The sequence below is a fragment of the Aspergillus stella-maris genome, assembly GCF_047715825.1.
Source record: "Aspergillus stella-maris strain CBS 113639 unplaced genomic scaffold BDV14scaffold_12, whole genome shotgun sequence".
Taxonomy (NCBI): domain Eukaryota; kingdom Fungi; phylum Ascomycota; class Eurotiomycetes; order Eurotiales; family Aspergillaceae; genus Aspergillus; species Aspergillus stella-maris.
In genome coordinates this window covers 94827-117677 of record NW_027396806.1, presented here as the reverse complement: position 1 = coordinate 117677, position 22851 = coordinate 94827, and the positions used below count along the sequence as shown (strand labels likewise).

The window sequence follows — 22851 nt, the reverse complement described above, 5'->3', positions numbered from 1 at the left end:
CGTGGGTCAGTCTCGGCTTCAGATCACCTGCGCGATGTGCCTAAGGCAACAAGGCTTCCATTCCAATCTCTGTATCAATGGTTCGCGGCTCCGGTAATACAAATACCGATAAGTCATCAGCCACCGCGCTCCCCCATACAATTTGACAGCGGACTAGTCGCATTCCCCAGCTGTTCCCCTCGTTCCTCACGCTTACTCGCGAAGCTTAGTTCTACAACATGAGTGGTGCATCTGATGACCGGTACACTTACCCTGCTGATTCTATCCTGTTAATTGTCAATGCAACCGCTAATTTGCATCCAGGTGGCGCGGCGGCCGTGGATTCGACCAGAACCGCCCATCCGGACCCCGACACTCAAACCCCAGAGCCATGAGCGCACACACCGGACCCCGCGGCGGACAACAGAACTCAAATACTACAAAGACTAGCTGGGCAGATGAGGTTTCAGGATTAGACCAAGAGCAGCATGTCCCCGTGGGAGGCTTCAATGCCGACGAGGCCAAGACAGCTCTAAGGAGAGGTGTGTTATTGTTTGTCGCTTGTGGTACATACGTCGCTAACTCATGTTGTCACAAAACAGGCCCAGGAGGTATGCGCATGACCTAAAGCTTTCTCTGCGATATTATTTGAGCAGTGTACTGATCCAATCAACCTCGGCAGCGAGACCATTCTTCTACAAACCTCAAGGAAAGGACGCCGGAAACCGCGCGAGCGGACCCTGGGGTTCGAAACGTATGCCTACATTTGCCCCGGACACCAGAATTCAGAATGACCTTAACTGACTGTCAAATACATAGCCAACACAATGGCCAACGGAAAGGACTTCTTCCTCGAGCTTCGAAAGCAAGTCACAGCCTTGCGTCAGGGAGAGAACGTTGCCGGGGGTTGACTCAGGAGCTCAAAACAATAGGTCAAAAAGATGGATATACCCGGGTGGGCTACCGCCGCATGCGACACTCGATGGCTGGAGAGAAAGTCTGTTGTTCCAGAATGGCTTCAATCAGTTGCTGGTCAACTGGTATCACGATACGGGGTCACGGAATAGAAGCGGCTTGGTGATAGACAGGGCTGCTGTCCACTGGTCTTATGCCTGCAGTATTGTAGCTCTTTGAACATGAACCAATGATACCTGAATACATGATGACTTAGTACTATCTTACATTATAGCCCAAACCAAGCAATAGTCGCATCTTCTGCGCTGTTCGGCTCGCTTTCGTGTGTCGCCCAAGACAACAAGGTGAGCAGACTGCTGATGTACACCAGCTACACGCTGTCACACCTTGACAAGCCCTCATACATCGTATTAATTTGGGATTCTGCAAGATGGAACTCGTTATAAATGCAGTAAAACACAAAGTCAAGGTCATTGCGAATCAGCCATAAATATCGGTCTGCTCTGGTTCAGGAAGACTTCCAGAACAAAGGTTAAGTTGTACTCAGGTTTATTCAATTGAAACTTGAACCCACCTCATCGACGCAAAGCAGGACAAGGACCATGTAATTCTATACAGGAGACCAAATATCTAGCCAGCAAAGATAGACGCCGGAGGCGCAATGACCATTGCAATATAGATCTTCTTTCAGGTTGCTGTCCATTGCATCAACAGCCCCATCGACCTCTTCAGCATACAAGCTCAGCTCACAATGTCTCTTTATCGCGGTCCCTTCAGAACCGTTAAACCCCGTCCGGATCCTAACAGTCTCGCTTCCAAGCACCCCAGCTGCGCCTATAGACCTGTTTCTCGCGGAGCTCAATAAATATTTCTATACGACCGATCATTCTCTGCGGATACAGAGTCCCCGGAGGATAAAGGAGACTTCTGCTCGTATTCGAAGAGCCAAGAAGCCGTGGGGATCTAATCCAGATCGAAGGATATTTCGTCCAACTCTCGAAGGACAAGAACTAGAACAAAAACGCATCTCGTCGTCTTCTTGGTGGAAAAGAGCGACATTCCATATGATCTCATTTTGTACCGGAGCGGGAACAACAAGGTCAAAATTGACGGCAGGGGGTGGAAGGAAACCCGGGAATAGACAGATAGGCATAAGCTCTGTGCTCGTGAAGGGAATGCGGAATTCAATATGATGACCATGGGATGAAAGTTCAGTAGGAGTCTAAGATTGATGTTCTTGACGATGTGAGCCCGCAAGTCTCTCTGTTTCTCTCAATAATGAGTGATCTATGGCGAATGCTGGTGGTTTAAGGCAAGGCCTACTGTAGTTCGCCAACATGCGTAATATGCGTATAGATGATAGTAGCTGTCAATATATCAATAACATACAATTGATGGCTCTCGTTAAATAGTATCGGTTCTCTAACTAGATATCCTATGCGGTGCTTTGATGTCAATATGTAATGTCTCCTGTCTCAGACACTGCCTCGCGTGAGGTCTATAGCCCGCAGGTGCAAACGGAGCTGACCTTCGCACCTCTCCTAGATTCTCATCTTGTGCCATCCCCCCTTTGCAAGAAGTCATCATCATGGAGGTCTTTAACATTGCAATGGCAGCTGTCTCCTGGCTGCGCACTCTTGTGCTTGGCTGGGAGTTCCAAGCTCCAGATACTTTTCATCCTACCGCAAAGTGGGAATCCTATTCTAGCAACTCTGTTTGGGTAATTGACACCGCTCGTTGCAAGAGAAACGCCATCAAAAGGATTCTCGCTACATCAGATTCGCTTGAGCGAGATCTAGACACAATCCGTCCCCAGCCGCCCAATTCTTGCCGCATTTACTTGATCGACGGCATGGAGCAATCAGATCCTCTCAACGGGCACCTAGCCCTACTATATTCACGTATCTCTCGTGGTGGAAATAATTCGGACCAACAAACTTCATGCATACGGTCGGTTTTGGTGGGTCAGCCACGATATGGACAAAGGATTTGTCGATGGCTTGCTGTGGAGTGGGATGAGGGTCAGAATCGAGGTGCTACCGGGGGGTCGGGCATTGTGTGGGTTGTTCGCTGTGTGTTTCCTCTGCTCTTACTGACTTGCTTTTTTCAAGGCTTTGTCCATTGTGATTTCAAATTTGCTACTTACGAAAGCCTCGAGGTTAAGCACGCCCAAATGAAGATCAACCATGACCTACGGCGGATCTCGACAGCCTTACGGAACTGCGACTTCAAGTTTCAGCATCACAAATACCTGCCAAAGTCCTGATGCATCGCATTGCTCTGCTCCGTATAACTTATGCAACGATTTTGATCTGTGACAGGTCAATGGACATCCTTCGCCTCAACTTCCTAGAGCACCTTTCGCGAATGAGGAGTAGTATTCACGACATCTCTCTGCATCGCACCATGTTGATCGATATACTCTACTGGGAACAAATCGTGTATAGGCTGACGATTTTCACCTCCGACATCAAGGCCCTTCTGGATAAGCTCAGGTTCATAAAGAATACTCCGACAATAGGCCTTTCCAAGAACTTCTCATTGACCTTGAACGAATGCGATCACGAATCCTGGAGATCGGCAACCCTGTAAGCAAGTCTCTGCAGACCCGGAAGCAGTCGCTCGAGGATGCTCGGGCTTTTTCTGATTCTCTGAGCCACCGCTTTACAGGCTATCTTGCAAACATGTATTTACTGCCAGCCCTCGTCGCAGCTCTACTAAGCATGCAAATGCGGATGCGGAACCAGTTACGCCTGATTTGGGATCTCATTGGGACAGTAGCTCTGATCGACTCCACTTTGATTTTCTCGTTTCCCATTGTGTTCTACGCGAAACGCGGCCTCAACAAACTGGCTGCGAGCAAGCACAAAGACGAGATCATTTATGTCATTTCACCAAGCGTTGCATTGATTGCCTTGCATATCACGGGAACTTTTCTTTACGGTGTGATCAAAAACGAAGACCTCGCGTGGCAGATACTCCTCGGTGGCATTGGTGCAATCCCTGTGGCGGTAATCTTGGTTCGACTTCTCTGTGTGTGTCTAAAGAAGATGCTCCCGAAAAGCCCAGAAAGTGCAGACTCAAGTGTCTAATGCTGTGGGATTAGACCGGTTGTTGGGATGTTGAAGTCTGCACAGGTTATTGGATATTGAGGAGACTGGTTTCGAGACTGTTAGGGTTACGGAGTTACGTTGGATGTGTACCTACTTGAAACTCAGCGGCTCGCGTCAGGGGCAGATTTCAGCTTCACGATATTATTCCATAGTAGTACTCAGTGAGCGGCGTTTTAGATTTGATCTGCTAATGGACTTGGTTCGCCTGTACAATTTTGCATTCTTCGTCCTTTGTTTGCCTGCTCCTACAAAGGCAATGTCTATCGGAAGCGGAAAAAACATGCTGATCCGATGCTCCTATGCCTGAGTCAGCATGGGTCCCGGCACCCTCAAATTGTAGGATAGTATCCCTACACTCCAATTACTCTGTATAGATGTGTCTTCGCTCAGGTAGACTAATGACTGAAAGAGGCCTTACTACCCTTCCTTCCGAGGTCTCACAGCAGATCCTTGGCCATTTCTGCGTACACTGCCGCGAGAAACACTGGTCGCCATCACCGGATGCCTACATACGTGGCTCCCAGCAGCGGGAATATGAGCCATCTTGGTATTCATTGGATCGCCAGGCTTTATTTGATGTGAGCTTGACGTGCAGACGTCTCCGAAATGTAGCTCAGCCTATATTCACCCCTACTCACTCGAGCCTAGTGGCAATTTTGGGAACATCGTGGACTATCCTCCACCGTGCAATCTCGGACAATCTCGACCATGGGATGTAGGGCCAGACCCGCCACGGAAATACTTCATTGACGAAAGCAAGTCTCGGGACACAATCCGGGAAATTGCGTCTGCTCTAGGAATCACTAAGTCTCAGCAATGCGGGCTTTTAGGTGTTGACCTAGTTACTCTACTTATTACGTTGTTGTCCAATCTCGAGCGGTGCAGTCTTCAACTTGACTAGGGTAAAGACGAGATAGTTCGCACAGCTGGATTTCGCGCCGTCGGACAGCCACAACCGCCTATCAAGATTGTCGACATCTCACTGCACGGTAACACAAATGATGACTTCTTCATGCTTGGTCAGTGCGCATCTGCTCTTTTTGAAGTGTCGCCATTCCTCGAAACGTTCAATCTCCACATGTGTGGAGGCTTAGGTCCACCAGAACTATGTTCCCTCGTCTTCCAAATCTCAAGCATATCAATTTTACGTTCAGTCGACTGGATGAGCATAGCCTCCAAGGAATTCTCGCCTCTTGCAACAATCTTTGCAGCTTTTCTTATGAATCAGCCCATTCGTCCAATTTCTTTCGCGACGGCTACTTCGACCCGCACAATGACGGAGACCACTTCTATCTCTCTAACGCAGTGAAATACCTCAGTTACCACCGCAGAACGCTCAAATCTATACACCTTGATCTCCGAAGACGTGTCCAAGATAAAGATTGGAAGGACTCCAAGGCCAGATTCAGTTTTCGAGGCTTTCTTGCCCTCGAACACTTGTTTCTCAACCTCGATGAGTTCCACACTAGATTCTGGTTGAGGGATGACGATCATCAGCTTTTTGTTCAGGTGCTGCCCCCTAACATCGTGTCTCTGGACCTCGCGGGCTTCATCGGTAGCCAGCTCCCTCGACTAGAGCTGGCTCTGTCTGGGCTTGCCGATGCCGTCTCTGCTGGGCAATTTGCACGACTAAATCGATTGAGATGGGACCGCAACGAGAAATTTCGAGATGCGATTGAGTTCAACGTGTCCAATATCTTCTCAGAAGCCGGGGTCAGCTTGAATATGGCAGCTGGCCAGTATCTAAATCTACGCTTGGGACTTTCGAGACTAATGATTACGTGCCACCGCCGAACTATCAGAATCCGCCATTGCTGGACCCGGAATCTCCTGATTTTTGAGTTAATTTGTTATAACGGCTGTTTCATTATTTGGGCTGCTGTAAGAGGCAGTTCAAGAAGGACAGCACAGACTAGGTGGACCATCATTTCAATCCCCATGTCGAAGTGTTCAAGGCAACCACTTCTCATCGATTCTCGCTATACAAGCCCGAGACAACGTAGTAAAGTAGTGTATAAGTCCCTACGGTAACTACCACGGAACTACGTAAACATTAACAAGCCAATCATGCGTAGCACGACCACAAGTGGCCACAAAGAGCTATTTCTAGTATCTTTCTTTCCTTGGCTGGTTGAAATAATGGCCCCTATCTCGGCTGCATCCAACAGTACCTACTGAACAACCCCGTCCAATAAGGTATTTTGCACTGCGCGGTGGTCACGAGCAACCAGTTCGAATTGTAATACTCTCACAATCCCCGCTCCGACTTCCTCACTTCCATCCAACTCCTTCTCAATCTCATCCACGACTCTACCCCTTTCTCTACCCTCATCCTAACTTTGAATATTGCCTCGCCTCACCATCAGCCCAAGTCCAACCATAACAATGCCCATCAACGTCGGGATAATCGGCTACGGCTTCTCAACAAAGAATTACCATATCCCCTTCATCTCCTCGATTCCCGAATACAACATCACAGCGATCCTTCAACGCGCCGCACCCCCCGAGAACACTCCGAGCAGAACAGTTACTCCAGAACCCAACTCCCACTGCACGATTGACCACCCCGGAATCCGCCACCACCGCACCCCAGAACCCTTCTTCGCAGATAAGGACATTGATCTCGTCGTTGTTGCTACACACATTGATACCCATGCTTTCTTTGCGGAGGGCGCGTTGAGGGCCGGGAAGCATGGTGTGCTTTACTCCCTTATTTTCACTCGCCAAATCTAATGGTGATACGGACTGATTCTGGATGGAATAGTCATCGTCGACAAACCCTTCGCCCGCACAACACAAGAAGCAGATGCGTTGGTTACATTGGCGAAAGAAAAGAGTCTGACTTTGACCTGTTATCAGAATCGACGATGGGTATACTTGACCACTTCCTCCCTCCTCCCTCTTACTCCATCAACAAACCCAAAACCAAAACTAACGCAGACTTTCCCTAGGATGGCGACTTCTTAACCCTCACGCACCTGCACAAAGCCAACGCCCTGGGCAAAATCGCTGAAGCAGAATTCCACTATGACTGGGACCACCCGCCCTGGCTTGACCACCTGGACGAGAAAAAGTTTACGGCGGGGTATGGGCATATGTTTACGCTTGGTAGGCCTGGTCTCCCATTATACAATTGTCTCCGCCGATAGAGGTGGCAGTTACGTTCTTAATCACTACCACCATTACCACAAAACGCTGACATCTTGCTTTGTTTTTTGGCGGCGTTGTACTGTATAGGAGCCCATACGATCGACCAAGCGCTTACACTCTTTGGTCGACCAGCGTCTGTAACGGCCTTTTTGCGGTGTCAGCGGGGGATGCAGGAGCAGAATCAGAGTCAGAGTCAGAACGGGAACGATGTCGATGTCGATCTTGAGAGGGAAAGTGACGCCGAGGACTCGTACACGATCATTTTACAGTATAGCGGCGACCAAGAAAACCTCCTCGTCACAATCAAGTCTTGCATCATCACGCCCATGAGAAGGCAATTGAAGATGTTTGTTCGTGGGACAGAGGGATCATATGTTAAAGTTCGTCCGCATTATTCCCTTCTGCCACATTCTTCTTCTTCCCTTCCTCTTCCACCTTTTCTCCATCCTCATTATCAACGTCAACGCAAGACTAATATCTTTCTATTGATGTAGTATCAAACCCACCCAACCTGCCCACAAGAAACACAAATCTTCACCGGCGCATCTCCCCTTTCGCCCACATTTGGAAACGAGCCACCAGACGCAGCAGGCGAACTCACGACATATGATCTCTACGACGCGAAAATCCAATCCTTCGATGAAGAGAGCGGTTTGCTTACGGGTGCTTATCCGAGTATCAGGGGGCGGTGGATGGGGTTTTGGGAGAATATAGTTGGGGTTCTTAAGGGGGAGGAGGAGTTGAAAGTGCAGATGGGGACTGTTAGGGATGGAATTAGGGTTATTGAGTTGGCGAGGGTGTCGAGTGGGACGGGTGCGTCGGTGGAGTGGAGTGATTGAGTATAGGCATTGACTTGGTTTGGGGACTGGGAAGTCTGCTAGTCTGTTAGTCTGTTACGATTAATGGTTTAATGTTTGGCTGGATGTATATGATCGTACTCTACAAGGCATTGCTTGTCCTCATTTTCCGGCGCTTTTGGCGCTGGCTGAGAGATGGCTGAGAAATGGCTTCGCTGTGGCAGATGCAGGCCCCAGGTAGCATGTCATTCTTCAAAAAAGAACTGTTTTTCTTCTTATATATCGACTCCCGGATGTTGACCATGCATAATGTCGATGCCACTTTGTAAGGTAGGATTGAGGTGACAAATGAATAGTAGAGGTCAGTCCGAGAATCACTACTGCCACATGATATCCTCATAATCGCACGCACAAGCGCGCAGTAATGGAGGGCTGTACGTGGGATTACCACTTATCGCGCAGTGGCAGTAGTAGGCGACCCACCGTCTGAGCTGAAACCCATCCTGGAGAAGAATACGAGGATTGCTACCTTGAACTTAGCCGCATCGAGAGTCCTCCATATGCGCGAACTGCAAAATCCGCAATTTTGCATAGGTCAAAAGGTGACTGGTCGTAGTATAGCTTCACATCCTCCCCACCGTGAACCCTGCGCGGAAGACAGTCTCGGCACAAGCTTATTTCTGCAGGTCATGGCATGCGATGTCTGCGAAGTCGCGATCCTGTCTGATGCGGTCTGAAGTTTCACGCGATATTCCCCAACGTAGTGGCGCAGTCCTTGAGACAGGTGTTTTATTGAAGGAAGGAGAGTTTGAGGTTGAGGTTCCTGAGATTGCCCCTCACCAACCATCCATCCTTGAATCGTGTCGCCATCATCAACTAAGCGCCGGGCAACTGACAAAGAGAAGAGCTGAACAATCCAGCTCAGCCACTTGAGGGATCTGTTTTGTGAATGGATAACTGATGGACTCTGTGCTTTTCCCAGCGGGTACGACGACACTGCTGCGCCTCTCATCATTTCCCGAGCCCCTCGGAGGCTTGACCCGCTGTGCCGTGATGGTGCTTTCCCCGTTCGCGCCTCTTAAATACCTCGTCAGCCCGCCGCTCACTTAGTCTTTTTCTCCGGCTCTGTTATTCTATAGCAATAATAATTCTCTTTGCGTTATTGCTTATCGACATATCGCGTTCTATCGACGATCCGCCGAGCACTACCCCGCGATGTCTTACAACCATAATCAGTACGGCGGTCCACCCGGGCATGACCAGGGCTACTATGGAGGGCCCCAGGGATACGGAGGCCAGCCAGGATATCCTCCGCAACAGCCTCATTATGATGGGCAAGCGCAGCAGGGCTACTATCCGCCTCAGGTAAGTTCAGCTCGTTCTTAATCGCAAATACCTGCCCCATCTCTTGCGCATCCGATGTCTCCGCATGATGCCAGATGCTAATACCTATCTTGATATAGCACCAGCAGCCTTACAACCAGCCCCCGCATGATCCGTACGCCGCTGGACCCCCTCACTACCAGCAAGGTCACCAGCAATACCCCCCGCAAGAGTCTTACGGACAACCCCAGCACGGCCAATACGGCCAACACCCCGGAGCATACGGGCAGGACCCGCACCAGAACTACGGACAAGACCGCGGTCATTCTCCTTACCCTCCCCAGCAGCAACATTATCAGCAGCCCCACGGCGGCGAGAACTCTGCATACTACGGCGGCCACCAAGGAGGATACCCCCCGCAGCAGGGACACACGCCGGTGCCGGCTGGAGCTGAAGGCGAAAGAGGACTGGGTTCGACTTTGCTCGGTGGTGCCGCTGGTAGCTTCCTAGGCCACAAGATGGGCGGAGGAGCTCTGGGTACCGTTGGTGGTGCGGTCGCAGGAGCAGTGGGAATGAACGCGGCTTCTAAGATGTGAGTTGAGGCTGCTATTATACAAAAGTATGGTACTAACTATCGACTCAGGCACAAGAAACACAAGAAGCACAAGAAGCACAGCCATGGCCGCAAACGCGGAAGCAGCTCGAGCTCGTCGAGCTCTTCTAGCTCTAGCTCCAGCAGCTCTTAGATGTTTATCCTTTAGAGGCAGGACCTGTATTGCAATTCCTTTTATTGACACTATGATTATTGAATACCATATTATTTTAAGCGCGGATGCATTCCAGTTATGGATCGCCATTGCGACACGAATGTATTCTTAATGAACGATACACAAAATCTGACCAAAGTCCGCAAGACCTACGATAAATATACAAAATGCAAATTACATACCCAGTATCCCCCATAGCCATTATATGCATGAAATACATGCACACTCGTGCTTTCTACACTCCGCAGTCCGCACCTAAAGGTACCTACCTAGAGACCATGGACCAAACTCGCCACGCAGCAGCCACGAGCAATCATCTGCCACCTGCCATGCAACCCACCACCCGCCCACAAGGCGGCTGCCACACTGACCCCGTCCACGTCCCAACCACTCCCGCCGGGCAACTTACTAAGTAACTTTATCCGCAAATCACAAGCTACCTAGGTACTTTAGGTGCCAAATAGGTGGGATCTGACGGGCGATGATGAAAGCGGCGAATATGTACGCTGTGCTTTCTAGGTTCGAAGTTGTATTGCAGTATCAGAATATTCTTAAAAGCACAGAGCATTCGATTACGGCGAACGGCATAAATTGTATTCGGTCAGAGGTGTCTGTAGAGGCGCTATACTCTGTATAATAGTAGCTGTAGGGTACCTAGGTACCTAGGTATCTGGTAAGTACTTCATCACGACGTAAATGCAGTGGTGGCGACGTACCTAAGGCTGGCGACGGTCGAGACTCGGGAACTATCGTGGCCAAGTATCAAAGTACGTAGCAGGAGTTTAAGCTCTCATACAGAGTAGACGGGAGTACTTCGTACCAATTACACTGGAGGTGAAACTTGAAGGTGAAGGACTGGCTGCTGGGACTTTGGAGTGTCTACTATGTACTGTAGACCATTTCGCAATATGTTAATGGATAGGATACAGAGTCCTAGTAAAGTACGTAGGGCTGTATAGTAAGAACCCTCGATAGTATATCACAGCGCCAGTCATGATAATGGCAGTTCAATTTTCGGCGGGTAATGAGTCTATCTGGTACCACTTACTTACCTACCTAGGTGAGTAGCGCAATGTAAGTACTTTGGAGGTGTCTAATTCCCATACAATACTAGGAGGTAGGTGATAAGTGCCCCGTCAGCAAGGGATAGTCCGCTAATACTCACATGAAAGAAAAACCACCCCAAACAGACCCTAGAGATAAAAGTCAGAAATCAAATTCGGACAAGGCACGGACGCACCCGAATCAAGTCATAAGAATAAAGCATCGCTCAAGCCTCAACCAGCCACGAGGCATGATTACAAAGAAACATTATTATTCGGAATGGCCGGGAAAACTTCGCGCTGACGTTGCGGGCTAGATTAGTTTTTCTTTGGGAGGGTTGTGGTTGGCTGATAGTTTTTTCCTAGGAATCAAGGCTGGATTTTGGTTATTCTTAGATCAGATTTCTGTCTCTGCCCCTTTCTTGGGTGACCAAAAAATTTTCGGGTTACGGTACTGTCTCGAGATTGGGAAGGATTGGTGCGGCTCTGGTGTCAGGCCTGGGATGATGCGACAGTTCTGTGCCCTGTAGTTCAGCTTACAAACCCCACGATAAGGATCCAAGAAAAGAGTCGGAAAATATCGACATGTCGAAAATGCAAAAAAGGAAGGATAAGGTTCTGAAGTGGAGTTGACGCTTGGGTGGTTTTTTCTTTTTGCTGATGGATTATCGTAGCCACGGGCCCCATCCGCTGCGATTTCGCGGGGGATAAGGACGAAAATCCGGAGACAATCGATAAAGAGACGCTCCACTTTGAAAGGACTGTCAGACGGGAGCCCAGAGAGTAAGATTAATAAATTTATGGTCTTGATTTGAAGAAACCGGACGAATGATCATCCTCATAAATTCGAAAAACCGATGCGGTGAGCAGCAGGAAATAGCGGTGTTGTGTCTGTCGCTCTGTTGCCCACGGTCCAACTCAGCCCATCGTTTCAGGTGCCAGGGATTCTCGCGAGTCTGACTCCGAGATTTGTTCGCATTTTGTCTTGTCTTGCCAGGGAGATTATGAACTTAGCCGCGTCAGCAAAGGGGATTATTTCCGTATGTTTTTCCTGAATTTTCAGCCAGCCGAGACGTTATTTGATGTACCCGGCATATATCGTTCTGGATATGGCTTGGAATCGTTGCCCTGAGCTGTTAGTTTTCCTGGTTGCGGCTCTCAGTCTCTGCTTCCAACACCAGTCGACCCGCTTCAGCTATGCTGCTGACAGAGGACAGACACATCAAACAAATACAGTGCGATGGCTGATTTACCTGAGCGCGAGGCCAGGAACTGGAGGGATGCTTGACGAATAGGATTTGTTTCTCCTGGCCGACAGAAATATAAAGCAAATTATAGAAATATCACTGCGCCACCGGGTTGAGGGTTGTTGATGGTGGCGACAGGGATAGAAACATCTCCGACAGGGCGACAGGGCTGCCCGTTATCATTGGTGCTCTACATCGGAAGTAGACAAATTCTTTTCTTGGACAGAGCAGTTAACACGATGACTAGGCTGAGAACAGGTACTATCAGTCATCGGAGCTTGTTGGTGGTCAAAAAAATCAGATGAAGTCCTTGATATCTGTAGATCCGGTGTTCAACGGCGATATAGTCGCTAATGTACAGAGGGCTGGCTTGGTTATCGATTGCGGGCCAATAGCTTGAGCACAACCAGTTCGTTATCGATAAAACCCAGCGGCCTGAGGCAAATAAGCCCCCGACGAGGCTAGCGCGGGGCCTGATTAGTGTTCTGGAAGTAAAAAATCTGAGCAGAGCCAAAGTTTTCGAGCGGCAAAAGGCAGAAGTGGGAAAAAAGTCTGCAGCCCACCCACACACATCCAAGATAAATAAGTCTCACCCCTCCTTTCCCTCTCCCTCTCTCCTCCTCCTCCCTCCCATCATCCTTATCTCTTCGATAGAGGTCTGGTCCTCTTTCTTTTTTACTTCTTTTGCTTGTCTTCTCGTCCTAGACAAAAAGGGATCATAGATTTCCGCTTGGTCGGTTCCTGTGTCTTTTACCCAGGCGCAGTTTTCACCGTTCCCCTCGAGATACCCCTAATAGAACGTTCGAACGTCTTTTCTCGTTCTCGGTTCTTTGAATAATTTTCTTCACCTCGCACGTTTTCTGCAAAAGTTTAAATTCCTTCGACATTCAAAATGCCTGCTGTTGATGTTGCATCCGTTCCGGCCACCTCCGCCAAGGAGACCGCCCAGTCCGTTGCGGTTCTCGAGGACCTCTTCAAGAACCTCAACGTTTCCTCCAGCCCCGATGAGGTGAACGCTGCTACTCAGAACCTTGCTCACCTTCTTTCCGGCCCTATTCCCGAGCAGACCCTTCCCCTCAAGTAAGTCTCGCAGTGAGCCCCGCCATATCGGGCGTTACACCGTCTCCCAACATTTAAATCATCTTTGCTGACTGATTTACTCTGCAGGGCGGTTGAGCTCATTCAGAAGCAGCTCGCCAGCAAGAAGGATGGTGCCGCTCGCGTGCGTGCCCTCCACGCCATCCGTGACATCGCCTCTCACGCTACCATCGCCGCCGCTGTCGAGCCTCACCTTGTCACTCTCCTCCCTCCAGTCTTCGAGGCCGCCGGCAAGAAGGCTAGCAAGGCTGCTCCAGGTGAGGTTGACACTGCCAAGGACGCCGCTCTCGCCATCGTCAAGGCCATCAACCCCAACGCCGTGAAGGTTGTTCTCCCTACCATTCTGGAGAGTCTCGACAACGAAAAGAACCAAGGAGAGAAGCTTGCTGCGCTGGATTGCATCCTTGAGCTCGTCAGCAGCGCCCCTGTTCAGCTTTCCTACCGTGTTCCCGACTTGGTTCCCGTTCTTTCCGCCGCCATGTGGCACACAGACCCTCTTGTCACGAGACGTATTCGCGGTGTCAAGGAGGGAGACAAGGATAACCAGAAGGGTGAACCGATCCGTAAAGGTGACTTGGAGACCGTGTGCGGTCTGATTTCCAACAAGGATATTGAGAAATTCATTCCCGCGCTCGTTGATTGTATCGCTTACCCTGAGAATGTTCCCGAAACCGTCCACTTGCTCGGTGCCACTACTTTCGTCTCCGATGTCACCGGCCCTACTCTGGCCATCATGACGCCCTTGCTTGACCGTGGTCTTGGCGAGCGCGAAACCGCCATCAAGCGTAAGTGCTGTGTGATTATCGACAACATGTGTAAGCTCGTCGAAGACCCTCAGATCGTTGCTCCTTTCTTGAAGCAGCTGTTGGCAAAGCTCAAGGAGGTCAAGCTTGCGGATCCTGAGGCTGTCGGCAAGCAAAAGCAGGCTTTGGAGACACTTCGTCGTGTTGGTGATGTTGGTCCTGGTGACAAGGTTCCTGAGGTCTCCACCGCTGGTGATGTCGCGACCGTTGCTGGCATCCTGAAGGATATTCTCTCCGAGAAGTTCAAGGCTCAGGCTGACAAGTCAGAGGCTATCATCAACTACGTTGCTGCCATTGGTGGTCAACTTGTCGATGAGAAGGATGCTGAGGTCATTAGCTGGACCCAGAACGCTCTTCCCTACATCACCGCCATTGTCGGTGAGGAGGCCGCCAAGCCTATCGCCGAAACCCTCCGCAAGCGTGCCTCTCCTGACGCCGCTGCCGCTGATGAAGTGCTCTCTGACGAGGAGGAAGGTGAGGATCTTTGCAACTGTACTTTCTCGCTTGCCTATGGTGCCAAGATTCTCCTCAACCAAACCAGCCTTCGTCTGAAGCGTGGCCAGCGCTACGGTCTGCTCGGACCCAACGGTACCGGAAAGACTACCCTCATGCGTGCCATCAACAACGAGCAGCTTGAAGGTTTCCCCAAGAAGGATGAGGTCAAGACCGTCTTCGTCGAGCACGACTTGGACTCTGCCGACACTGAGCAGACCGTCATTGGCTGGACTATCAAGAAGCTTCGTGAAGTTGGTCTGGAACCCAAGCAGGACGAAGTCGAGGCTAAGCTCGAGGAGTTCGGTTTCCTCCGTGAGCAGCTTGACGGTCCTATCACTGCTCTGTCTGGTGGTTGGAAGATGAAGCTGGCTCTCTGCCGTGCCGTCTTCGAGGCTCCTGATATCCTCCTTCTCGACGAGCCCACCAACCACTTGGACGTCAAGAACGTTGCTTGGTTGGAGAACTACCTCCGCACCTCCCCCTGCACCTCCATCATTGTCTCTCACGACAGCAAGTTTTTGGATAACGTCCTCCAGCACGTCGTCCACTACGAGCGCTTCAAGCTTAAGCGTTACCGTGGTACCCTTAGCGAGTTCGTCAAGAGGGTTCCCGCTGCTCGCTCCTACTACGAGCTCGGTGCTGGTGACTTGGAGTTCAAGTTCCCCGAGCCTGGTTTCCTTGAGGGTGTCAAGACCAAGGCCAAGGCTATCATCCGTGTTACCGACATGAGCTTCCAGTATCCCAACACCACCAAGCCTCAGATCAGCGACATCACTTTCCAGGTCTCTCTGGGATCCCGTATTGCCGTCATTGGTCCCAATGGTGCCGGTAAATCCACTTTGGTCAACGTCCTGACTGGTGAACTTCTTCCCACCACTGGTGATGTCTACCAGCACGAGAACATTCGTATCGCCTATATCAAGCAGCACGCTTTCGAACACATCGACCACCACCTCGACAAGACTCCTTCTGAGTACATTCAATGGCGTTTCCAGACTGGTGAGGACCGTGAGACCATGGACCGTGCCAACAAGATCGTCACCGACGATGACGAGAAGGCCATGTTGAAGATCTACAAGATTGAAGGTTCTCCCCGTCGTGTCATTGGTGTCCACGGTCGTCGCAAGTACAAGAACACTTACGAATACGAGTGTTCGTTCTCGCTTGGTGACAACATTGGCATGAAGAGCGAGAAGTGGACCCCCATGATGACCAGCGACAACGCCTGGATTCCTCGTAACGAGATCATGGAGTCCCACTCAAAGCAGGTCGCCGAGGTTGACCAGAAGGAGGCTCTGGCCAGCGGTCAGTTCCGTCCTTTGGTCCGCAAGGAGATCGAAGCCCACTGCGCTCAGTTCGGTCTTGAGGATGAGCTTGTTTCTCACTCTCGCATGCGCGGTCTCTCTGGTGGTCAGCGTGTCAAGGTCGTCCTCGCTGCTTGCTCTTGGCAACGCCCTCACGTGATCGTCCTTGACGAGCCTACCAACTACCTCGACCGCGATTCTCTTGGTGCCCTCTCCAAGGCTATCAAGTCCTTCGAGGGTGGTGTTATCATCATTACTCACTCTGCCGAGTTCACTGCCAACCTCACTGAGGAAGTCTGGGCTGTCGTTGACGGAAAAATGACTCCTTCCGGGTAAGTTTCCCGCACCACTCCCCCCCCCCCATCCCCCAACCTCCCCCTACCTTCATCCACCACCCATCACACATCATAATGCTGACGATTCTTTTCAAGACATCACTGGGTACAGGGTCAAGGGTCGGGCGAGCGCCTCAAGGCCAAGGAAGAGCCTGACGAGATTGTTGACGCCATGGGCAACAAGGTACGTTTTCCCCCGACCACCGCCATGATTTTCCGGGATCAAATGCTAATTAAAACGCGCTACAGACCAAGGTTGAGAAGAAGGTCAAGCTGTCCTCCGGTGACAAGAGAAAGCAGCGCAAGGAGCGTCTGGCGAAGAAGAAGCGTGGTGAGGATGTTGATGACGATGATGACTTCTAAATTACTTGATACAGCCAAAAAGTCTTGGGCTTGTTTTCGTTTTTATGTCATGTCGAATAGAGGCTACGATCCTATGAATTTCATTACTTCAAGTTCAAACATTTGGCTTTTCCTCAAGCGCTAGCAATCATCTTCCCTGGTGCGAATAGTATATTCAACCACGCACGGAGCCAATATGAAGAGATGGGCCACGGCAGGGTCGGCAAGGAAAAGGGTTTGCCCGGATTGCGTCGCCGCGTGCCTTCCTGTCCGGTAGTTTCAGGACTTGATCGCTTTTGCTCCATCCTCCGATGGTGCAATCGTTTGCATACACCACCAGACCGAAAAAAACCATTAAAGGCTTTCGGTCAGGATACAGTCCATTCATGATAGCGGCCCTGGTCGAGTGTCTATCCCTGTCGAGATAGGGAGGCATCGCTTCTACCTGCTCAGAAGTGAAACTTTAATAAAGAAAAAAGATGTCCACTTTGTTGACCTATGCTAATGGCAAGTAATAAGGAGTCAGGAGTCTTGCTCGATGTGGACTGCGCTGTTCGAGAGATACCTGATTATCGGCTCTACGTTCATGGCACATGCAACATCAAGTGCAGTGTCGCCACCGCACTTGGCATTCACATTCGCCCCCTCTTCTATAAGATGCACTGCGATTTGGCGATGATCATGCCTGATGGCGGCATGGAGAGGATAGCCTCCATCAACATTTGCACCGGCCTTGATAAGCTGCTTGACTATCTTGCCATGGCCGGACCCTGCTGCTGCTGCCAGAGGGTAGCCTCCATTGATATCTGCATCATTCTTCAGGAGCAGACTGACAACTCCGCTGTGGCCAGCCCTGGCAGCTTCGAGCAATGGGAAGCCTCCATCGACATTAGCCGCCTCATCTATGAGCAGCTTAACAATCTCAACATGCCCATTGCGAGCAGCTTCCGCCATCGGAAAGCCGTCATCAACGTCAGCTCCGTTCACGGCAAGAATCTTTGCAATCCTGAGATACCCGCGACTAGCTGCTTGTAGCAATGGGCGGTCTTCATCAACGTCGGCATCCTTCTCAACGAGGAGCTTCACAATCTCAACGTGGCCGTTGCAGGTGGCGAACATCAATGGGTTTCCTTCATTGACGTTAGCTCCATGTTGGACGAGAAATCTGACAGCCTCAGCATAGCCCAGACTAGCAGCTACCGGCAAGGGATTTCCCGAGTGAACATCAGCTCCGTTCCGTAGCAAGGTCTGTACGACCTCGGGGCCACTTTCACAAAGAGCAAGGAATAGAGCACTTTGCTTGAAAATGGTCAAAGGTGCGTCAATGTCATTGACGAGTGGCGCCAGTGCTTTCACAGCATGGAGGTCATTTCTATAGCATGCATTTTTGAGGGCTTCCGAATAGTCGTGATTGCTATACAAGCCATCTTCCGCGTGCTGCAACAAAAACTCAACGAGTCGACCATGGCCGTGAACGGAAGCTGTGTTTATGGCGGTATTATACTTCCCTTGCCAAGCTTCATCCTCAGCTCCTCGCTCGAAAAGGAACTCAAGAACGTGCAAATGACCTCCCATCGCCGCGGCCTGGACGGGAGTGCCGTAGATGCCTTCTTCATCCCTTGCGTTGAGGTTGGCTCCTCTATCAACGAGGAGGCGTACGACGTCCAGGTTTCCTCCTCGGCAAGCCGACATCAGTGCGAAATCCAAGCCCGTGGCTCCTCTCTGAAGCAAAAGCGCAACAGCATCAAAGTGCCCGCCCAACGAAGCAGCCCATAGAGCTGTTCCCACATGGCTCGTCACGTAGTTGGTTTCATATCGTACGGTAACCGCATACTGAGCATAACCTATTTTGCCGCAATGGTGGTCAATGTTCGCTCCATGGTCCAATAACAGTTGTACAATGCTATCGTGTCCTTTTAGAGCAGCGACGAGCAAGGGCGTACCGTACCGTTCGCTAACGGCGTTCACGTCGGCCCCGTGACTCAACAACAGCTTAGATGCCTCGTATTGACCAGACCAAGAGCTCCATAGCAGCGCAGTTGTTCCAACTTCATCCGCTTGGGTTACGCATTCTTTCCCCTCTTCGCTGAGTCTTTTCAGGGGCTTTGTGTGTCCGTTGAAAGCCGCTGCATGGCTGGCGAACCATGGCCGAGGTATATGCTCATAAGGAACTACAGCTTCCCAGAATATGGCCCTCCATTGATCGAATCTGTCTGTGTACAACCTGTACACAGACTCATCCAATTCAGCGCGCGAAGATGCCGACATCTTTCCGAGATGCGAGGCCCAATTTTGCGATGCATATTCCTTAAGGCACTGGGACCAGCAGGACTCATCATATCGCTTGGGATCCGGATCCAGCAATAGATAGTCAATACAGACCCTGGCCCATATTTCCTCAACTTCTGTCAAGGTAAAACGAAACTTGGAATTGGATCTGGAAGAACCCTCGCGGGAGTCCTGAATGAGAAAGTCTCTCGCCGTCTGATGTGTGAGATAAATGTGATCATTGTGAACAACGACAAACAGGCCACATCTCTGTCGAATTCCCCATGCAACCTGCCTTGGGTCTGCATAGGCGTTGGCTCGTGTACGCAGCTCCTTCTTCGACTTGGTAGCAAGGCCCTCCACCAGTCCCATTTGCAGCGTGTTCAACGCGCATCTTGCACCGGCAACGAGCTTTAAGACCACGCTCACCTCTGGCGAAATATCTACAACTCTCTGGAGAATCTTGCTATAAGCATCTTCGACGGAACGCGGTAACTGCGGAATGGCCACGCCCTCTGGTCTGAAAGTACTCGCAAACGTGCTTCGGAGATCATCAATCACCAGATGTACCCAGAGATACGTACGGTTGTCCATTCGAGAAAGTTCCTCTACTATCCGCCCTCCAACCTCCTCGGGAACTCTCATATCTCTGCAAAGATTAGAGACCATGGCCTGAATGACCATATTGATCTCGTCGCTGATGATTTCGGAATTTTTTTCGTCTTCCAGGCGTATATGCGGCCACTTGACTGTCACGGCAGCGAGGCCATTCTCAATATTCTCGTATGGACGGGAGGTCACGAAGAACTTGAGCTTTGAAGTCGAGTCAAGGGAGCGAGCGTCAGTGTAGAATCTCATGAGATTGGCGAGAAGAATCGCCTGGTCCTTATCGTCGCACTCGTCGAGAGCATCAAGCACGCATATGGTACTCCGTGCCGCTGAGTCGGACGTGGTCGTTTGGAGGATTTCCCAGAGCCTGGTGACATCTCTCTTGAGGTTTTCTTGATTGATATCCCAGTGTTGCATGATGTGGCCTACCAAGTCTGGTTGCTGCTCGAACAGCTGGTGCAGGATTGCAGACAGGGCTGTGGCCAAGGAGCTGTTGTCGTCTCTTTTGAAGAAGAAATGACATACAGACAAATTGGGGCTGCCTTCTCTCAAACGGACGTCGACCAGATACCTTGACAGGACTGATTTCCCGCAACCTGGATCAGCGGAAATCCAAAGCAGATTACTGCCGTTGTCGGTCCGCCAGCGCAGGTACTGCTCGCTCTGAAGAACCCACTCGCATGTCCCTCTCACAGCCTCAGGGCTAACGTTCTTGCGTCCGGTATAGTCACACGTTGCGAGCGATGCGAGGCAGGTACTTTGGCTCTTTTTGTCTTTGATGCGCTCGAGGATCTCTACGAAACAAATGAACGGGTCAGTCGAAGAAAAAACACGGATACATTGGTTGTAAACTAAAGTTTCTTATAGGTGACCTTACTATAAACTTCTGCGACGGCCAGTTTCTCTTCTCCAATCTTTTCCACCGTCGCATACCTCAACAGCTCCTTGGCATAGGCGGCTGCGGCCAGGGCCGAATATCTCTGCCAGACGTCGTTCTTATGCGAATCTGCGTAGTCACAGATTCCTCGGATTGCCAGACAAGGGAAGTTGTTCATCAAGCCAGCCGACTCCATCTCGAAGCATAAGGCGCCCCCGACCATATCGCTATACTCCTGTCTCGCCGCCGGGCTCTTCACTACAGCATTGCCAGACGCAATCGTACCATAGTGTACCATTGGTACACAGTCATACTCCTTCTCGCGGACTGGCCTTCTCACCTCCGCGTCCGGGTCCTGTCGGCAAACGGTGCAGTTAGGCTGGTCAACCGGGTGAACAACGTCGAGTTTGAACAGCCTATCGGTCTCGGGATCGGGCCGCTTGAAGTTTCGTTTCGTCTTTTCCGAAGTCTCGATACCGGCCGTGATGTTGGCAGAAATGCGAGCGACCCCGATCTCGTCATCTTCGTTGATTTTCCCAACAGCCCGTCTCAAGGAGGCTGGCGGGATGTTCAACGATCCAAGACGCTCGAAGGCCTCTCCCGCATCGGTCTCCTTGACCTTCCTCCAGTCGTACTGGATTACCCCGGGTGAGTTGCCGCCGGGTAAGCTAACCACTATATCGCCGAGACGAACGTCGGCGAAGGCCGGGTTGCCGCCGGCAATTCCAACAACGAGACCAACGCGGATTGTCTTGCTGAACGAGCGGAGCATATCCTTGGCGGTTTCTGTCGCTGTCGTGATCCCCGGGGTTCCGTCGGGGAGAGTTGCAATGAGGACTATGTGCCTGTGGATCCTACCAACGCGATAGATGTTGTCGTCCCCAGGCTCACTGAAAGGAACGGTTCCATAATCTTCGTCCAGGACGAGTCGCACAGCAACCGCTTCGAGAGTGAGAGGGCAGATGATACCTATCTGCGCTTGTTGAGCGAGGTCTTGGATTTGTTCGTCGGTGTATGTGGCCATCGTCGGAATTTGTTGAGAGTATTGGGCAAAGAATTGCAAAGAGCTGAAAAAACGAGGGAAAGAGAAAATGAAGGGGTCTTTGCGATATCTGATTGAGAGCAGTGATTTTCGCAGTTCGTTGTATTCTTTCACAGCGAGAGCTCGAAGTTTCTATACTTTTTTTTCCCCGGTGAAGCCTTTGGAAATCGTCCATGGCCCATCTTTTCCCTCACCCACACAGCTTCAACGACCATGCAAGCGGTAAGGACTGAGTGCTCATTGGCCGGCCCCAAGCAGTTGCTCCTATCCAGCTACCTGCTAGCACGTATACATCTGGACTGCGCCAGATTTGAAAGTGAACTGTGTGTCGGATCAACCTCAACCAGTCGTCTCGCTTGGGGCAAGAATGTCAGTGGTAAGGAGAGCTTGAAGCGCCCGCTCCTTTCGCAAACATCACAGTTCTCGATGAGAGCCTGCAGCAGATATGATGACATTGTTTCAAGCGGGACTGGTACTTTTGCTCTACCCCTCTTTCAGTCCTCCGCTGTGACCCAATGCCCCTCAATTAATTGCCAATGGGTTGAAGCGTTCCTCCCTTCCCGCCCGCAACTTATGCAGGCCACGCATAGCCAAGACGCGACTCGGTCAAGCGGGCTGCCTCTGCATTGCATAGTCCGTATCTCCACCAAATCAAAAGAGCCCTGGGGCTGCCAAAGACATCCAATTAGAACAACAGCTGCGCAAACATGCTGGTGGTAGCAACGGAAAATGCACGTTCAATGTTTACCCTACTTGCGGCCCGGGCATCATTCATTAAAGCGGAATGACCTATAAAGAGCAAAAAATCTTCTTTGACAGATCAACCAGTCCGGAGACTGCCAGAAGAAGGAAACAATCGGTGTCCAAACCAACAGACTACCAGCAAACCTACAGGGTGCAGGCACAGTATGAGGACAAACCGCAAGACCGCCCCTCACCGGCGAGGAAAAAACAGTCTCCTCAATGTTTGCGCCAGCCCTCCTAGTGCAGAGATGTATATACCCGTGTGATAGTGCCTTTCTTTGTCTCGATTCTCAACGTCTCCTTTCTATCTGCCTATCCTTCCAGCTTTACGAGCTCCGCTTCCATAGAACAAACTGCAGATACGAATTCAATCACCCTGGCGACACACCTTGCCTAGGCTCGGCGCTATACCGATCAGCACCACTATGCTCTCAACCGCCGTGGTGTACGTACTGGTGCCCGACTCATCACGCTGCCTGTTTGTATTTGGACGGTCTGGGAAGGAAGATAGTAGGGATGGACTAGGCTCGACAAGCTCTTGGTCGAACTCGCAGAGATAACATTCGGATAGTGACATTGGCTCGCAATAGCCATGTCCTT

General features: G+C 50.7%; 7 protein-coding genes across 7 annotated transcripts; 6 read left to right on the top strand and 1 right to left on the bottom strand.

Moving 5' to 3' along the window:
* Positions 1-156: 156 nt before the first annotated feature.
* BDV14DRAFT_168956 (uncharacterized protein) lies at positions 157-1145 on the top strand. Its single transcript, XM_073767951.1, has 5 exons — positions 157-241; positions 304-521; positions 582-590; positions 662-733; positions 799-1145. The coding sequence occupies exons 1-5, from the start codon at positions 219-221 to the stop codon at positions 888-890; spliced, it is 414 nt and encodes a 137-aa protein (XP_073630615.1). The 5' UTR covers positions 157-218; the 3' UTR covers positions 891-1145.
* A 3969-nt stretch (positions 1146-5114) lies between these two features.
* BDV14DRAFT_197665 (uncharacterized protein) lies at positions 5115-5848 on the top strand (the record flags this gene model as incomplete). Its single annotated transcript, XM_073772737.1, has 2 exons — positions 5115-5720; positions 5810-5848. 2 exons carry the CDS (start codon positions 5115-5117, stop codon positions 5846-5848), a joined length of 645 nt encoding a protein of 214 aa, XP_073630614.1.
* A 462-nt stretch (positions 5849-6310) lies between these two features.
* On the top strand, positions 6311-7996 carry BDV14DRAFT_207200 (uncharacterized protein; the record flags this gene model as incomplete). Its single annotated transcript, XM_073775090.1, has 5 exons — positions 6311-6702; positions 6772-6878; positions 6959-7115; positions 7245-7537; positions 7652-7996. The coding sequence occupies exons 1-5, from the start codon at positions 6393-6395 to the stop codon at positions 7994-7996; spliced, it is 1212 nt and encodes a 403-aa protein (XP_073630613.1). The 5' UTR covers positions 6311-6392.
* Positions 7997-9013: 1017 nt separating this feature from the next.
* On the top strand, positions 9014-10215 carry BDV14DRAFT_168949 (putative glutamine-serine rich protein MS8). The gene is made up of 2 exons (XM_073767950.1): positions 9014-9319; positions 9418-10215. The coding sequence occupies exons 1-2, from the start codon at positions 9170-9172 to the stop codon at positions 9871-9873; spliced, it is 606 nt and encodes a 201-aa protein (XP_073630612.1). The 5' UTR covers positions 9014-9169; the 3' UTR covers positions 9874-10215.
* Positions 10216-13141: 2926 nt separating this feature from the next.
* Positions 13142-16789, top strand: BDV14DRAFT_20651 (putative translation elongation factor eEF-3). The gene is made up of 4 exons (XM_073774921.1): positions 13142-13414; positions 13502-16366; positions 16466-16553; positions 16619-16789. The coding sequence occupies exons 1-4, from the start codon at positions 13227-13229 to the stop codon at positions 16730-16732; spliced, it is 3255 nt and encodes a 1084-aa protein (XP_073630611.1). The 5' UTR covers positions 13142-13226; the 3' UTR covers positions 16733-16789.
* A 444-nt stretch (positions 16790-17233) lies between these two features.
* Positions 17234-21489, bottom strand: BDV14DRAFT_197661 (ankyrin repeat-containing domain protein; the record flags this gene model as incomplete). The annotated part of the gene is made up of 2 exons (XM_073772736.1): positions 17234-20382; positions 20466-21489. The coding sequence occupies 2 exons, from the start codon at positions 21487-21489 to the stop codon at positions 17234-17236; spliced, it is 4173 nt and encodes a 1390-aa protein (XP_073630610.1).
* A 115-nt stretch (positions 21490-21604) lies between these two features.
* BDV14DRAFT_20642 (uncharacterized protein) lies at positions 21605-22348 on the top strand. Its single transcript, XM_073774912.1, has one exon. It carries the CDS (start codon positions 21721-21723, stop codon positions 22225-22227), a length of 507 nt encoding a protein of 168 aa, XP_073630609.1. The 5' UTR covers positions 21605-21720; the 3' UTR covers positions 22228-22348.
* The last annotated feature ends 503 nt before the right edge of the window (positions 22349-22851 follow it).

What these genes read in the sequence shown, in the direction of transcription:
- BDV14DRAFT_168956 (XM_073767951.1), top strand. Translation starts at nt 219, where the DNA reads ATGAGTGGTGCATCTGATGACCG. An exon ending in AGTGGTGCATCTGATGACCG is followed by an intron (nt 242 to 303) that starts GTACACTTACCC and finishes ATTTGCATCCAG; the next exon opens with GTGGCGCGGCGGCCGTGGAT. An exon ending in CGGACCCTGGGGTTCGAAAC is followed by an intron (nt 734 to 798) that starts GTATGCCTACAT and finishes TCAAATACATAG; the next exon opens with CCAACACAATGGCCAACGGA.
- BDV14DRAFT_168949 (XM_073767950.1), top strand. Translation starts at nt 9,170, where the DNA reads ATGTCTTACAACCATAATCAGTACGGCGGTCCACCCGGGCATGACCAG. An exon ending in AGGGCTACTATCCGCCTCAG is followed by an intron (nt 9,320 to 9,417) that starts GTAAGTTCAGCT and finishes ATCTTGATATAG; the next exon opens with CACCAGCAGCCTTACAACCA.
- BDV14DRAFT_20651 (XM_073774921.1), top strand. Translation starts at nt 13,227, where the DNA reads ATGCCTGCTGTTGATGTTGCATCCGTTCCGGCCACCTCCGCCAAGGAG. An exon ending in GAGCAGACCCTTCCCCTCAA is followed by an intron (nt 13,415 to 13,501) that starts GTAAGTCTCGCA and finishes TTTACTCTGCAG; the next exon opens with GGCGGTTGAGCTCATTCAGA. An exon ending in GGAAAAATGACTCCTTCCGG is followed by an intron (nt 16,367 to 16,465) that starts GTAAGTTTCCCG and finishes ATTCTTTTCAAG; the next exon opens with ACATCACTGGGTACAGGGTC.
- BDV14DRAFT_20642 (XM_073774912.1), top strand. Translation starts at nt 21,721, where the DNA reads ATGCAAGCGGTAAGGACTGAGTGCTCATTGGCCGGCCCCAAGCAGTTG.